Below are 18,276 nucleotides of genomic sequence, written 5' to 3'. Positions count from 1 at the left end.
GCTTATTGGGTCAGGCTAGTGACGTTAAAGAAGCGCTTACTGGGAGGCAACCCAGCTTTCTAAACTTTTCTTTATAATCTTTTGTTTTGTTATTTGTTTTCTTTTTAATCAATTGTTTTATTATTGTACTTTGCTTGAATGAACTACACTGCTTTGATTGAATTGTGTTATGTTTTGTGATGAGTATTGCTTTGTGGTATTCTAGTGTATTGATTGATGTTGAGATGATGCATGATGTGATAATATACAGGTGATAGCTCATAATGTACGAAACAGGTGCTTGAGGTAAAATTTGATTGAGATACTGAGCAAGATGTTTTTCTAAATTATGGGACTTGAGAGTTTACTTGTTTGAGTTTTGGGCTTCAGAGTTGTTGTGAATAATTGTTATTACTTTGGAAGCATGAATGATTTTGCCCAAATTTTCTATGATTGAACTACTTGCTTGCATGTTTCATAAGATCAAAGCCATCTTTTGTTATCCCTTAATTTTTATTTTTAACCTACTCATGAATTTTTCCAAATAAAAAGAAAAAAATTTGTGAGGTATTGTGAGGTATTGATAAAGGTTCAAGTTTGGGGTTGCTAGAAAAATAAGCAATGAGCACAAAGAAAAAGAAAAAGAGAAATCAAAAGAAAAGAAAAATGAAAAGAAAAGAAAGAAAAGCTCACTACAAGGGAAAAGGTTGGGAATAAGAAAAAGATCTTCTTGAAAAGAGAACCTGTGTGTAATTTTTAAATTCACAAATATCTCTCTTAACTCAAGGATTTTGCATTCCTGAAAAACCATGTTTCTTCTTAGCCCAGCCAAGTTACAAGCCAAGAAAAGCCCTTGTGATGAAAACCTACTTGTGAGTATGTTTGATTTTGGTTAAATGAAAGGAAAAATTAATTTGTGTGACATTGTTATAGCAGAGTGAAAGAAACACCAACACCTCACTATACACCTGTGAGTTGAGTGATACACTTTTGAGTGCTTGAGTTAAACACTTTCTTTGGTGAGGAATAGTTCTCTGAATTTCTGATTGCATCTCTATTTGGTTGATTGATCATTCTTAAGGATAACATCTGTTGAAACATATGAGCATCAGATTGATTTTAATTGAATTAAGGCATCTGCACACTTTGACTGATATTTGTATGCTGAGTTGATAAAAGTAATTGCTTATCTGAAAGAAAAAGTTTTTGAAAAAGGTTGAGTCATTGTAGTGATTATTCTGAAGAATTGAGTTGCATTTTGTTTTGTTCTAGGACAAACAAAGTTCTAAGTTTGGGGTTGTGTTAACGGTTGAAAATACTGTTATTTGTGATGTAATTTTCATACTAAATACACCATTTTTCACTTGGAAACTTGCTTTTGGACTCATTCTTTATCATTAAGTTGTGTGAATAAGAGAATTGAGGTTGAATTTGATGATTTTATGACTAATTTCCCTTGTTTTAATAGGTAATGAGAGAATGCGGAAAGCAGAGATGAAGTACTAAGGAGTTAGAGCTCAGAAAGGCCTGGAAAAACACCAAAAGGAGGAACCGCACAAAGCTTCGGCGCCCTATTTGGAGGCTTGAGCCTCGGAAAAACGACGTCCCCGCCCGGGCGCCCTCTTAGGCTTCCTGAGCGGCGGACCCTGAAGCTTGGGCGACCAATTGAAGGCTCAAGCCCTACATGAGAACCGTTCACCGCCCGGGCGCCGTAAATGGGGCTCTTGAGCGTCATGCGTCGTAGATCCGGCCCAATTTTTGCTCTTTTTCAACTCCTTTGGACCGGGCCCTATTTCTACTCTTTTTGGACATTATTTGAAGGACCCAGGTGCTCTAACACAAAAGCACACTGTTCTACTCTCTTAAGGCGGATATGGAGACGGGAGCTTCCTCTTCTACTTTTAGGGTTTCACTATCTCATGCTTTTCCATTGTTCATATAGTTTGTCCATGTCTATGGGGAACTAAATTCTATTTGTTGTTGGGCGATGATGTAATCTTGTGAACTCTCATGTATTTGAATTGATTGTTAATTTATATGCTTTTTCATTAATTGTTAGGGAATTCATCTGTTTCAATGCTTGCTCTATTTAACTCATTTAGTAGCATGATTTATGAATTGCATGAGTGCTGGGAGGTTCCTTACAATTCAGGTTCTTGTTGAATTCTCCCAAGGGTAATACTTCTCAAGGATGAGGGTATGAGTAATTGGTCGTCTTAAGCTCTTGATCTCCAAACTTAATTTTCTAGGAATGCTAGGAATTTCATGAACTGGTGATTGAGGACAGACTTATATCACCGAGGGATCGAGTTTAAGTGATTTAGTGAGGGACGTTAACATTAATGAATAAAGAAGAATTCTTACATACATGAGAGGGAACTTGGTGAAATCTAACTCCAACAACTTACTCATCTCATATTAAAAACAACATTCGTTCATCACTGTGCTATTATGCTATTGATCAAATTGCATTCATATTTAATTCTCTGACTTTGCATCTGAAACCAATGATCTGGTTTTCTTCAAGTCTTAATTAGTCGAGTTATCACACGATTGTGTAGTGCCGAGAGTTCTTTGGGATACAATACTTGGTCTTACCATTTTATATTACTTGTGCGATTCGGTAAACTTTCCGATCCATCAACAGGCGCCCCTTAGGGGCGCTTGAGCGCCAGAATTGCACCGCACACCGCCTGGGCGCCCCTTTTGGGCGGTTAAGCGCTAGAAAGTACTGTTCGACGCTCGAGCGCCCCATTTCGGGCGTTGGAGCGCCAGCAACATGGGTTGGACCTTGTTTCTGTTCTGTTTTCACTCTATTTAAAGGACCCAGACGTCCTAGGTTTTGTATCTCTGGCTGGAGCAGCACAACAGCATACTCTTCCACTCTTTGAAGGCATGTTTTGGATGCGAGAGCTTCCATCCTCTACTTTTAGGGTTTTTCTATCTGATGCTTTTCCATTATTCATCTAGTTTCACCATGTCTATGGTGAACTAAACTCTATTTGTTATTGGGGGATGATGTAATCTTGTGAACTCTCATGTATTTCAATATATTCTTAATAACATATGCTTTTTTATTAATTGTTAGAGTAATTCATCTGTGCTTATTACATGCTTTGTTTAACTCATTCATAGCATGATGTATGAATTGCATGAGTGTTGGGAGGTTCCTTACGATTCAGGTTCATGTTGAATTACTCCCAAGAGTAATATTTCTCAAGGATGAGGGTATGAGTCTTGGTCGTCTTAAAGCTCTTGATCTTTACATTTAATTACTATGAATGCTAGGAATTGCATGAACTGGTGATTGAAGAAAAACTTATTTCACCGAGGGATCGGGTTTAAGTGATTTAGTGAGGGATGTTAACATTAATGCATAAAGAATAATTCTTACATACATGAGAGGGAACTTAGTGAAATCTAACCCCAACAACATACCAATCTCATATTAAAAACAACATTCGTTCATCACTGTGTTATTATGCTATTGATGAAACTGCATTCATATTTAATTTTCTGTCCTTGCATCTGAAACCAATGATCTGGTTTTCTTTAAGTCTTAATTAATTGAGTTATCACACGATTGTCTAGTGCCGAGAGTCCTTTGAGATACGATTCTTGGTCTTACCATTTTATATTACTTGTGCGATTTGGTACACTTGTCGATTCATCAACAATTACATACGAATTTTAAATGGTTACATACAGATTATATCCTTAGGTAAAGTTCCCGCCTAAACGCGACAACATTATATATGGATTTTACATACGAAAATATCGGTAGACAAAATTCGTATGTAAAATCCGTATGCAATTCCTTTTTCATGATCCGTATGTAAAATCTGTATGTAATACTTGTGTTGCATACAGATCAAAATTCGTATGTAAATATTAGTAGGTAATTCTCATTTTACTTGTAGTGACGAGCTTTAATCAATTTTAAAATTAATGTAATTGATTGAAACTTGTGTAGTTTGCCACAATTTTAAGTAAAAACTATCTGATGAAATTAATTGATTACTAAACCAGTGTAATCGATTATTTCATACAAATTTGCATTGTACAAGTGGTTTTAACATATGAAACTATGAGAATGCATACAATAGATGTAAACACATTTATTATCATAATGAGTATGCAATCAATCAGATTTAGCAACATATGTATAAAACATAAAGACACATTTTTATTGTGTTCATGGTAACATGTATGGGTGTTGTCATCATCAAAAGCCAAACATATGAGAAATGGGATTAGCATTCGCATCTCCTCCTATCAACAATCAATTTTAGTTCGGGCTATTTTTAAAACTGGTTTGCCTAAAATGATTGGGACAGATCCGTGAGAGAATCCCTCCTCCATTTCAAGAACATAAAAATCAGCAGGGAAAATTAGTTCCTCTATGTAACCTGTGGGGTGGGCAACACTTCTATTAGCCAATTGTATGACCAGACCCGTAGGTTGCAAAGGTCCAAGAGAAAGAGATTTATAAATGGACAAAGGAATAACATTAATTGAAGCACCCAAATCAAGCATGGCATTTTTTAATTTTCTATTTCCAATAATGAAAGGTATGCAGAACGTACTTGGGTCCTTACATTTCTCAGGAATGTGTGGAACGAATTTACCTATCAATATAAATACATTTCTGCCTATTTTGATCCTCTCATTGTCCTTCATCTTCCTCTTGTGAGTGTACAACTCTTTCAGAAATTTTGCATATTTAGGAATCTGTTTGATGGCATCAAGCAGAGGTATGTTCACCTTCACTTTCTTGAAGGTTTCCAGAATCTCCTTATCCACTTCTTCTATATTTTTCCTTTGAATCACTTTGGGAGGGAACGAAAGAGGGATGGGACGCTACTGCAAGTTAGAAGTACTGGTGGAAGAAGAGGGTCCATCCCTAGTACAAAATCAAGATTCTAACGCGGGTAATGTGCTTCGATTTTCAAAAAACCGAAGCATAAAACAATGCGGTGGCAGTTTTGTAATTATAATGATCTTATAGGCCTCGGTTCTCCTTGAACCGAGTCAAAAAAGCGTTTATTACCTCGATTACTATAAGACCAAAGCATAAAAGCCTGCAAACATCACGCAGACCCTTCACGCATTAAATTAGACATTGGTTAACCAAATAATCGGGTTAGTATGGCTTGATATTTTCTACTCACTCCACTCTTTCTTTTTTCTCTCTCTCCTTCCACAATGCATTCACTTCACTCTTTCCTCTTCTTGGTCTTCTTTTTTCACCATTCTCACCCTTACACATTCGTCACCGTTTCGAACAACACTCTTCAAGGTCTCCAACATCCTCGCCGCCGACCTCCATCGCATCTCCCGCCTCCGTACTTTGCCTCAATCTCCGCTCACCTCCGACGCCGCCATGGGCTTCGGGAAGTGCTTTGCGGACCCCCGCATCAGATCCCCGCTGCAGCGCCTCCTCGGTGCCTCCAACGACTCTGCCGCTGCCTCTAACGACTGTACCGGTGCATCTCGCTGCTGCTCTCCGTCGTCCTGTACCGCTGCCACCAACGACGTTTCTGCATTTCTGCTCCCTCCGCCGCTCCTCCCTCGTGGCACATCATCTCCTCGATCGAGTAGAAGAAAGAGAGCCGCGACAACAAGGATCCAAGATTGAGTCCGAGCAATGGTCCAAGCGTTTCTGCGATTCTGCGTTTGTGGTGAGTTTTTTACTTTTATCTTTCTTTGCTGATAATTGTTTCTACGTTTCTACGTTTCTACATTTCTGCGTTTCTATCTTTTTTACTTTTATCTTTCTTTGCTGATAATTGCTGACAATTGTTTCTATATTTCTTTGCTGATAATTGTTTCTTTGATTTTGATCTTTGGACCATTACAGGATTTGTGTCTCTGGAAATCTTTGTGTTTTCTACCTTTGAGTTATCGTCTATGAACCGTTATAGAAATACAAATTTTTGCGTTTCTGACCTGTGGGTCTTGTAACTAAATGCTTAATATTTAAGGAGTAGCAACATAGGATCTTGTTTTTCTTTTGTGTGATGTGTTGTGTGTTTGCTTGGTTTGGATTGGATTTGGTTGTTTGTGGGTGATGTTGATTTTGTGGACCACGTGTTTGATGATGATTGTAACAGGAGCTTTTATATCATGGAAGAGTTGAAGATGACAGGAAATGTTACGAACAATGTTCATGATGAAGGGGAAGGTAATGAGATGAATGTGAACCTTGATTCCCCTTCTAAGGAAACCTCGAGTGCGATTAAGTCCCCAGGGGCTCCTCGAGTCTGGGAAAAGGCGAAGGCAATACTGCTAATTTTGGTGTTGATGGGGTGGTTGAACCCTCCATTGGATAGATGGCTTGACCATTGATAAGAAATTGGATGTATAGACCTCGTTTAAAAAAGAAAGGACTCTATTGCCTCGGTTCAAGCTACAACCGAGGCATAAAGTTCTACGAAAAAAAATTTTAAAAAATCAAAAATTCTACTGCTTCGGTTAAGGATGAACTGAGGTCAAATCCTCTCCTTTTATGCCTCGGTTCACACCCGAGGCAAAAAATAGTTGATTTTTTGCCTAGCCTGGATATGCCTTGGTTCGAAAACCGCTGCCTATAGCCAAAAATAACCGCTGTTGTTTTCCCTTTCTGTACTAGTGCATCTACCTCAAATTTCGTACTTGTACCTACCTACTTCTCTTTCTCAAGAAGTTTTTCTTTAGTAGGTTCTGTGCAAGTACAAATACAAACATTTTTTGGATCAGGGTATAACAATTTGCTTCCCAGATCTCAGCATGATGGTAGTGACATTTTTCAGATTCTGCACAATCTAAAATGGTAGTTTGTCAAAATTTTGAGATTGTGAATGATTGAGCTGAGTAGCCATCTGTCCCATCTAATTTGTCAAACTCTGTATGAAAGTTCTAGTCTCTTGTTGGAATTGCATATTTTGCAGTTGGAAATGTTGCAGAAATATACCTGCTCTTAAAAAAAAATAGAAGAATACGCCTCAGTTCTAACCAAAACTGAGGCAAAAAGACTCCTATGGCATCGGTTCTAGCCACAACCGAAGAAGAAACACTTACGAAAATGTGTGTTGTTTTCTTAAAATCTTATGCCAAGGTTTTATTGTGTGGTAAACAACCAACATCCTATTGCATTTGAATTTTTTACGATACTTACCGTTAATGTTATCAATAGGTGATATGGAACAACATGACTAGATAGAAATAAGCCTAAGAATTAAACAAAAACAATTAAGAAATGGAATTAAAATATTAAAAATGTAAGAGAGAAAGGAGAGGAAACTTATGATTTGAAGACATGCCACTTGGAAGGATCCAAGATAAATGTCAAGGAGGATCGCCACTTGTTCTTCACGAGATAAGACCCAAAATTAGACTAAGAGACAAAATTCTATCTCAAAGAAGTAATGCAATCGAACACGAAACACTCTTTATATTCAAATTTAAAGGTGTTCAAGGTGTATGTACAAAAGAGACCTTAGGTTGCTTATATAGCACTAGGAGATAGTAGATGAAGAAAACTAAAGGATGTGGGACTTTGAGGCCTTCAAGTCTGGACAGTAGCTCCCAAGGTTGTTTTAAGTCCCACATCTCTTAATTTTTCAACTTCTTTAGGGTATATAAGCTACCTAACTAATTTAAGGATCAAAACTAAAACTATACATGAGCTAACATGTAATACAAGAAACTAAAAGAAGAATAGACTTATTTATTCTTCTTTCTTTTAAGTCCAAGTTATGTGAAGTCCCACATTGCTTACACCTTAAAGAAAAGAAGAGTATATAAGCTTCTTTACAACTAATCTAATAGAAAGAAACTAGAAATTAAAATAGGCAAAATACAAACTTAAGAAAACCTATGTTATTTCTTTTTATGCTTCTTGTCATTCTTAAAACTCTTCATTTTTGCCCATATATGATCATATTAGTAGGAGTTTTACTGACAAATTTAAAATCGTCGGTAATCCGTCAAAAAAAATCATTACCATTAGATTTTAATTATTTCCGACGAACTATTGTTATCGCACTAGTCTTATCGGTAATTTGAATTTTTTTTACAATGTATACAATAATTTATGATTGATATAAAACTTTGTATTTAGTTTAAAAATGATTACTTTATTTATTCAACGGTAATTACTTTACAAACCAATGTAATAATGTGCTAAAATGTGTATTTTGTAATAATATGGTCTTGCTTTTAATTAATATTATTTTTTACATGATTTTATCTTCTTGTGGCCTCGGTTTGGATCTCTAGAATAGTGAGAGTCCATATCTTACAGGAGTAAAGTTTCTTGAGGTTTTTTTTGTTCTCCTAGTCTCAGTTAGAAGCGTTCATGGTTGTGCTGTCCGATCATTTTCTAGCCTTGCGTTTATCTTGGTCTTCTATGTCTTTTTTAATTCTTTTTTTCTTTTTGGGATCGTTGACCTAGAGATGGAGGGCGCATGTGCATGTAGATTCTAGGGGAATTCATTGTCGTTATATCGAATCTGTATTATAAGCCATCTTAACAATGATATACAAATTATAGAAAATAAAATGAAACAATGCTTTAATAAAAACACAAATAATAAAAAATAAGAGGACTAAGAAAAAATAACAGTATATTAAAGGGCCAAAACGCTATTACTTAAATTATTTAATTTTTTATAGATTTTTTTATTATAATTCTTTGAATTCGATCTTTATGTTACATATTTGATGTAGGAACAAAGTGTTAAGGAAAGGGTTTTGATATGTTGACACCAAGCAAGAGAAAATGTGAGTCCTCAAAGTAGCCTTTATATATATATATATATATATATATATATATATATATATATATATATATATATATATATATATATATATGAATATGCACGTTTTACATAGAGGCTCAGACATTTAGCTTTTACTTTATCAAAACGGCTCCTCTCACTAACTACTTGGTTTCCTGTATCTAGTTCTTATTTGTGCTTCTCCTTTGCAATACTGCAACAATGATCTCAATCATGGATTCTGTTATCACATGAAAATCAGATTGCAGAAATGCGCTCAGTTAATGATGTTCCTAACCAATTCCATTGTTTGAAGAACATATGAGGAGATCGATGCTTAGAAATAACCTCTTGATGAGGGTAAAATATCAAGAACAAATAGAATAAAATGATATTGTAAAAGGATAGAAAAATTTATGAACTAGAGTGATTAATTGTATTAATTAGTTCGCCTTTAACATTACTGAATATCCAAGAAACTATTTAATCACGAATAACGGGTCTATATATTGTCTGAGGTAAGTTGGGCCACTTTCAACAATAGTTTGAACCCTCGGCTGTGAAAATCATATTCCAATAAGATAAAAAATAAGCTAAACTTTAAGGCACATGAGTTACATTCTCTAAAAAGTATCTGCAATTTAAAAGTTTCACAAATTTTAATACAACTATCTCTTACCATGTAATCCTCTAAGAAACCAAAGAGTTATTAAAAGCCTTCACCTAGTAGTAATCACATTCTAATCACAAATTATTCCATCCTTTCATATCAGCATGCTCAATGGCTAACATGACAGCAATCAACATGTAGTGCATACTTGCTTTATGTTGATCTTTTCAATCATCTTTCAGTTATCAACTAATCTTTAAACCTCAGATTTATCTATTTGTATCCTGTGTAGCAACCCCTTCTCTATAGTCCAGAATATAGGTCAATCATATCTCTCAGGTTTTCAGCTATAACTTTATTTGTCAACAAACTATATATAGTAGTTATTCAAAATGGAGTGTAAAAGAATATCATATAACTAATTATGAAGGGTTGATATGTTGCTTTAATTTACAGAATTCCCAAACTTTCATTGCATATCCATCCAATAAAAAAACATATCCATTTCAGTGTTCACATATCAAAACCATGGGTCATTGAAATTTAGGTTATTTGACGTATTGTTTTAGTACATCAGAACTTTTTTCAAGGACTCAAATAAAAAAACTCGATGTATGGTAAGTGATTAAGATAACGAACGAGAAACCACTAGCTTGTGTTATTTGCTAACCATTATCAGAAAATGGAAATGGAATTGTTCATTTCACAATACTCTTTAACACCTCTGTCACCTGTGATACCGATGCAAAGGGGAGGGTGAAAGAATGATTAGTTAAAGAGAAAATTAACCGTTGCAGAGGAGAAAACGCGAAAGGGAATATCGTGGCCCCATTGATGCAGCGGGAAGTATTGAGTAATGAACTGAAGGATATTAAGTAAGCCTCGGTGATCTGTTCAATTTGATCCTATTCTGCTCCAGTGGCAAACCCACCACGTGAACATTCCTTATCACATCACGTGTCAGGTTTCTTTTGGGAGTTGAAATTGAATTCTGCACATAAAACATGTGACTGAATAAAACGAGTGGTTCGTAGATGCTGCAAGTTCCTTTTGGAATGACATAGGTACAAAGTTAAAGCCTACAAGAAATTGTCCTTGTTTCCTTAATGGGACACGGCACAATCCCAGGACGAGTCTCTTGGTTACCCCCTCAACCCTCTTTCTACGAATAAGTGTGTTAGAAGCTAAACTAAAGTTGAAGTTTGGCAGACTACGAATGCTCTTGCTCTGATATCATCACCGGCCTAACTTGGTGCTCGCAACATCACAATGTCTTTCGGTTACAATTACCCAAAAGCTTATGCATTAACTTAACTTCAAACAATGCCAAGATCAACACCTTCACTGTTATATTCAATGTCTGTCATACAAGATAACTAAAGTTAGCAACTATATATGTATTCCATACAAAAATGATGCTGTTAGTTTTCATTGTATTGTATTTTCCCTAGTCAAAAAGGATACGGTGATGGGTGAATTTAGGAGGCCCATGTGAAGACATCACTGCATCCATCGACAAGAGTTAGGCTCCCGTCGGTCTTTAATGTTGCATGACTATGCACCATAAGGAAAAAGGCAGGTGAATTCTAACGAAAATTACTAAAGTGGTTCATTCTCAGACTACGTGTCAATTTCTTGTGGCACTAGTTAGGTTATATATATATATATATATATATATATGTATATATATATGTAGATGTATGTACATGTGTGCATGGGAAATAAAGCAAGTTCATGACTTCACATGCGTGGTTGTATTCCGTTCATATGGAGGTCAGTTTTGGCACTATCATCTGACTATACCAAACACATCTTACACTTATTACAAAATTTACAGTGCCAGACTATGCTGTGTTAATATTTTTCAAGTCCAATGGAAAACAGAAGAAATATTTTATCAAAATGTGACAGTTTAAACGACAGTATTATGTTTAGCCGTCTGCTAAAATGTTAGTTCTGTACTTTAAAGCAAATAGAATTTTATCCAGTGAAATGCCCTTACAAAAAAAGTTAATTATATCTATAAGTGTAAGGTTGAACTTCAGACAAAATGCGAAATAGAACAACTGACATGACGAGGGGGGAATATTAAAAGTTTTTGGTTTTCAACCTTATCTTTTATTGTCCACGTACCATATTATTTATAAGATTGTTTTGAGATATAGTTTACTTAAGAGCTCATAATAAGTTACAGCACTAATTTAGTTCTGAAATATTGATGGTACGCAAAAAACCAAAGTACAAATACCAACTACTTATATAACAAACCTGATATGTTTTAAGCCAGAGATTCCAGCTTTATGAAATTTGAAGACTTAGATTTTATACATATTATGTGTTTATATATAGGTTTTGTCCCCGTTTAGTAATTGGCTAACTGCATTGATAAGATATCCTCCATGCTCCAGTAGTTGTTGTTGTCGTTTGTACAACAACTGGATTGATCAGGATTTGTGTGGAACTGAGTTGAGAATGGTTCTAGCATTCCTTGATAACAGGATGGAGAATAGGTCTCCATGGGCTCAGCAATGGTGGACACTTGGCTAGTGAAAGCTTGGTGATCATTTGTCTCAGAATTACTCTGCTGCTGAAAGCTCTCACTTTGCTTCATGTGCTTCTGAATCCTTGTCCTCCAGAAGTTCTTGATCTCATTATCAGTCCTTCCGGGTAGCTGCTTGGCAATTTTGGACCACCTGCGTTGGAAAATGAGTGATTTGTGAAAGACAGTAAAATATCTGACTATTAATGTACTGGTTTTGTCATAATGTAAAAGAATTTAAAGTCAAAATTCTGAAATGAGTAAATCTCAGATACCTACCTAACAAATATTAATAAAGAAATATTTGCCACATTTTATATATTCAGCTCTTTTTGTATGAAAGCTAATTGACTAGGAGAATATTAAGTAGAATAGTTTGTAATAACTCTCAAAGTTGTTTTTTATCTAATTTTTATTTTTAAATAACTATAAAGGAAAAGTAAAATGCTATGATTTTAATAGGAGTGCATAGTCCTTTAATCTCAAAAACCCGCTTGTTGCAACCTTTTCCCCGTAAAAGTATTATCTTTTAAAAACAATTGGGCATATGTTTCAGCTTTTAAAAATAATTAAAAGTTTAGAAATATTATTAAAACTAAAAACTATTTTGAATAGCTTATGAGTGTACTTTTTAAACTAGTTTTTAATTGTAAACAAACAAAAGCAATTTATACTTATGCTAAAATCCATTATATAAGCTTCATTAAGATACAGATAAAATTTACAGACTTTGTTCGATATTTTTAATTTATAAAAGTCGGAAATGAATGAATGAATAGTTCGAAGCTAAATTGCAAGCTACAAAAATACTGTTGTAGAATTTATAAGCAGACAACTATTTAATGTGCAGACACCAACTTTGTGTGATTGTGCTGACATAAGAAGGTATTAATTAGTTGAAATAAAATTAAAAGCTACCTGAGGTTGTTGAAGCATTTCATTTTGATTAGTAAAAAAGTGGCAGCTCCTATAATAAATAGGATCAGTCTGAAAGGAGGCCATGTTCAATGGCTGAGAATCAATGTGACCAATATAAAACGATCATTATCGAGGTACACAAAGATGCTGAATTTCTGAGTTTCCTTTGATGTATAGCAGGGCTACAAGATAAGAAAATCAGATTTCTCAATGCATGCCTCGGGTAGAGAGTATATGCTTCAAATCTCTGTTATCTTTTCTTGTACCTCTTTTCATTCCATTATCTACAAAAGCTTTTCGTGTAAGCAATTACTTATTTTCTTCGAAATTTGAACACCCCGCTCCCCACTCATCTTTTCTTGGAATTGCCTTCTTAAAACAGGTTTGACTATGTTGAAAAGGACCGTGTGTATGATTCCTGAGAGTAATGTTTTGTTTAAGGATGTAATATGAATGTGAGATGTTAGAGGTTTTGGTTTGTCTGTAGACTGAGAGAAAAAATGGATAGTGAGAACGGTACGACGATGGAGCTAAAGTTAGGTTAAGGATGCACCATCTGAGCTTAACCTCAAGGGGAGAATGTTAATTTACAAGGACATCTGCCCTAGTCAAGAAAAGCCAACACGGCATGGTTTGGGTCCGTTTTCACTACCTAAACTCTAACAAAAGTTTCCTTTCATTGGAACACGAAAGATGTAAAAGTGTGCCCACTTCCATTAATGGAAGGTCCCCTCCTCTAGTTCACTTCCTTCTCCTTCACTAGGTTGCTTATAATAGCCATTTTGTAAAATTAAATTCCTTTAGTAGATAAACTTTTATTCTTATATTTATATAGATATTACTAAATGTTGATAAATAACTTCATAATTGGTCTTTTTTCTTTACCTTCTCCACATATTACTCATGATTTTCCCCCACTAAAAGCTTCACAACTACCTATACCTCTTTATTTTCTCATTCAATTTATATTCAAGTTTGCCTTCTCGTATATTATCCTTTGTCTCTTTGATTAGAAATGTTTATATAACTTTTCTTTTCATTTCAGTGCTATTTCTATCTCACTTCAATTTTAATAATAACCCTACACCTCTTTCTCTGGGTTTTTCATTATACATATTCCTTATTGTTTACTAAACTTACTTTAAATAATAATATCTTAAATAAATAATTTTAAATATATATATATATATATAGTAGATCAAAATAAAATATATTAATATTATTTATTGATTGAGCCTTATATTTTGCTTTCCAGTAACATATGAAATAGATAATATACATAAGAAATAGGGTGTTATGATTGGTACATTTTATATATATGTTAGATGGTGCTTACTAAAAGTTCATAATTCAGTTTTATCTTCCTATTCTTTTCATTTTTTTATTTCCTTTTATTATTACACTTTCCACACACTCTTAATTTATATTAGAAATATATATTTAATATTTATATCGTTCTAATTCTTTATTAACATCCATTAACCCTTTTTCTATTTTATAGAACTATTTTTTACACATGTTTCATGAAACTTTAAAGTTTTATACAAAAGTATACATGAAATTCCTTTCTAAAAGTTTTTTTTTAAATCGTAAATTTATAAATAAATTTCATTAGTTGCAATATTTAAAAAGAAAACTACTGAAAACTTCTATGAAATATAAAATGTTAAATTTGTGATTTCTTTCTATCATTATATGCATCTATCATTTTTCTCTCATTTTTCCTTTTAAAACGTCTATTTTCATTTCAGAGGTATATATCTTGTTTTTTCTTCTACATGTTCAAACTTTTACCATTACTTATTAGGGAGCGATGTAAGAACATAAAATATAATAGGAAACACTTTTCTTTAAAAAATAATAGATGCTGACTAAAAACTTGAAGTATATTTTATTCTTCTTTTGGAAGATAACTCTACTGTCGTTGTTTACAAATAGTATTTCTCTTCCCTGATCAGCAACATCTCGAATTTTATTTATTATTAAAATTTACTTTTTTAAAACAAAACATGAAAAGTTGGTATGAAGTAAAAACCAAAATTCACCCGAACCAATATTAGAGCTACACATAATTCAAAATCAAAGAGAAAAAAAAGAAGATTTAAAATAATCCATAGAAAAATTAACCACCTTTTTTTATGCGCAGGAAAAATTAACTACCTATGTCTTATGTTTTTTATATCATAACTATGATGTGAAAGCGGAAGATTGAATGCCACAAAGAGCATAGATGCACAATATGTACATAAAGATGGAAATCGAAATCATTTTGGAAGCTCTAAAATTTCGTATATAAACATGAAATGTCTATAAGTTCAACAAAACCCTATTGTGGAATCTTGCTCTTGCTACAGTTATATCCTTCTATCAGAAATAGTTTTCTAAGAATGTACTAACTTGTCATCTAATGTGATACCTCCAAAATATTAAAGAGACCAATAAAGTTTTCCTTTCACCATTTGAAAACGAAGAAGGTTTCCCTTTCATTTTTGTTATAAATTTTAGTATCCACATTTTGAAAAACATTCATGGTATGGTCAAATTTTCAAGTTTTTTTGACTAATTAAACCTTAAAGTCAACATATTTAGTTCAGGTACAAGAAAAATTAATTAAGTAAAATGTAAAAGAAATAAAACGTACATAAACTTGAAGGTCGAATAAAAAAAAAAAATTTGAAAAATGAAGAACCAAGATTACAAAAACAATAATAAAATAAGAACAAAAATGGTCTATTAGAGATCATAAACCAAAAATTACCATTTACCCTTTAAAATATTTTTCCGTGTAAGAATATCACTTATTTGAAATATAAGATCTTGGTGGTGGACTCATGCACTATGTTAATTTTTTAACAAGTTTCTTCTTATTATTGATATATAAATTGCATCATGAGTTCACCTGTTTCCCCACTTTGCATGAAGCTCCATGATCAAGAGCTGTTCCTCGGGTGTAATATTCCCTCTTCTAACATCGGGTCGGAGGTAGTTTAACCACCGGAGCCGGCAGCTTTTTCCAGTACGTTTAAGACCTGCAAAAGCATGATGATCCATCATTCTCTCGCAACCATAGGGCTTAGTTAGAACTAAAAAGAGAGAGAAAAAAAGAAGAAAATAGTAGAATAATAATAAAAATAATAATAATAAAAGTTGAAGAATGAAAAGTATGTTTACCGGCAGCTTTGGCCAAAGAGTTCCAAACACCTTCCCCATGATTTGCGATGTAGTTGATCAAGATTAAGTCTTCTTCCATTGTCCATGGTCCCTTTCTCACCTCAGGATCGTGAGACACGCTAGATAGTTTCTTATCCATATTATTTAGTACGAGGAAATGGAGAGAGAGAGAGAGAGAAGAGGTGAAGAGATATTGAAATGTTAATAAGAGTTTGGCAGGTTTAAATAGAGGCAAGGCTAAGTCATTTGGTAATTGTAATGGAAATTTTCTATTAAGGATAACGACATGCTTTCACGTACCTAACTATGTTTCTCATGTCAACACATGCATGCATGACTATGATTTTTGTTTTCCCTGGCATACTATAAGAGACTAGTGTCTTTACGTACTCTCAAGTTACGCGCACATGCACTCCATATTTAAACATCAGGTGTGTACACTATACATTTTCTTAAAATGAAGAGTGAAGAAAAGATGTTGTGTAAATATTACCAGCCTAAGAGGTTACATTTCAAGCTTAAAATTATCGGGAGTGAGAGCTTAATTCCATTGATCCTACGCAAATATCAAGAGCAAAATATGACCTCTCCTAGATCCAAGAGGAAGAATATTCATACAACTAGTGATGAAAACACATTTTAATTATTTAGAAATATTGGATTAATGGTAAAGAAAACCTAAGAAAGATCCTATTGGACATTAAGATAATCAAAAGATTATTTAGATAGGTTAGATATCCACGTCAACTAAAGATAAGACAATTTCATAGTAAATAAGTAAGTGTAAATCTCACCTCACAAGTCAATTTTGTTAGTTTTAATTAGATTTAAAGTTCACTCACTAACGAATAAAATACAATTTTAAGTTTGTGAATTTAAGTCTATTTACAAGAAATCGACTTAAAAATGTGATGCTGTAGTTTGGTAAATAAAAGCCAGTTATTGAAGTTTGTTGTTGAGTAATAAACTAAGATTTAATTGCTTGCTTTGTCCCTAGTTTGGTTGAAGTGTGTCAAGTTCGTCCTCTGTTTTAAAAAAGTTGCAATTTCGTTCATACGTGGTTTAAAAGTTTCAATTACATCCAAACGTAGAAAAATTTGCCTCAATTAAGTCCTCTCTGTTAAATACAGACTAATGGTGTTAACTGATGATGATTTCGCAGTAGACAATTAAAACGTGGCAAAAGAGTGGAAATATTGATAATGACGTGTGAATGAAATGTAGGGTGACATGGAATTAGTTTATTGAATTGGGGAAATTAAAATCATAATTGATTTAGGGGTTTTTTGAATGAAATAAAATTACGGGTTTTGTTGTGAATGAAATCAAATAAGGGCATTTGAGATAGAGTGTTCCTGAGTTGACGAAGAGTGAAAAATTGCAGTTGGGGCTTTCAAAAGCAGAATCACATTTGGTGATTTGGAAACACTTTTCGCATTGTTCGTGGGGTATTTGGAAGTGCAAAGTAGGTTCCATACGAAGGTGTGTGCACCATTGCTTTCGTTGGGTTTAGGTTGCTTTGGTGTGCGTGTTTGCTTTCGTTGTGGTCCCCCATAAACTATTATTTCTGTTTGGTTGTTGTCCCCATTATGAGTGTTTTGTGGTCCCCCATTCTGTAGGTTAATGTATTTCTTTATGCTGTGTTTAGGGTTTAGTACAAAATTCTTTTAATTGTTTATGGTCTGTTTATGATGTGTTTAGGGTTTAGTACAAAATTCTTTTAATTATTTACAGTTTATTTAAAGTGCTTTCTGGAAGTGTAATTTTTGAATATAAAAGAATAAGTTTAGGAACCAAAAGAGAACAAAGGTAAATGACATACTAAATATTGGTTACTGTAAACCATATAGTAACATAAGAAATGGTAAAGTGCGTTATTTTGTTTGAATGAGTTGTGTACCCTGATGGGTTGACAGTCCTACACTAATGTTTTGTACCATGTTATAATGTAAATGTAGTGTTATTTGGGTAAAGTAAATGTAGTTTGACATGATTTTTTATATTAGTTGAGATGGATAACTGTGATGTCGAAGTGGTCTTTCACCATGGGAGAAAATTTGTTAATGATATGATGGAATCCTGCTTGACGTAGTCCTCCTTTTGTATTTTTACCTTTCATAGCTTAGCTCTTAAGGAGCATGGGTTATTATAAATACCCAACTCCTCTCTTGTATTAGGACTTTTGAGATTAATGAGAATTTGGCTTTCTGAACTAGAAACTATTCTCTCTTGAAAGTCAGGCTAGAGAGTCCAAAGACTCCCTCTAGCCACCTTCCAAGCACCTCTCTCACTTATATTTT

The 18,276-nt window shown here is 33.9% G+C and overlaps 1 protein-coding gene and 1 long non-coding RNA gene across 2 annotated transcripts; one reads left to right on the top strand and one right to left on the bottom strand.

Moving 5' to 3' along the window:
* Window positions 1-11,536: 11,536 nt before the first annotated feature.
* On the bottom strand, window positions 11,537-16,181 carry LOC108328173 (MYB-like transcription factor EOBII). The gene is made up of 3 exons (XM_017561991.2): window positions 15,977-16,181; window positions 15,705-15,834; window positions 11,537-12,041 (listed from the first exon to the last, which is right to left on the bottom strand). Exons 1-3 carry the CDS (start codon window positions 16,113-16,115, stop codon window positions 11,711-11,713), a joined length of 600 nt encoding a protein of 199 aa, XP_017417480.1. The 5' UTR covers window positions 16,116-16,181; the 3' UTR covers window positions 11,537-11,710.
* LOC128195485 (uncharacterized) lies at window positions 12,048-13,629 on the top strand. Its single transcript, XR_008247083.1, has 2 exons — window positions 12,048-13,028; window positions 13,188-13,629. It is a non-coding gene; the product is annotated as an uncharacterized LOC128195485 (long non-coding RNA).
* Window positions 16,182-18,276: the final 2,095 nt, after the last annotated feature.

This window comes from Vigna angularis, chromosome 2 (genome assembly GCF_016808095.1).
Source record: "Vigna angularis cultivar LongXiaoDou No.4 chromosome 2, ASM1680809v1, whole genome shotgun sequence".
In the NCBI taxonomy this organism is placed as follows: domain Eukaryota; kingdom Viridiplantae; phylum Streptophyta; class Magnoliopsida; order Fabales; family Fabaceae; genus Vigna; species Vigna angularis.
This window is presented reverse-complemented; position numbering and strand designations above follow the sequence as displayed.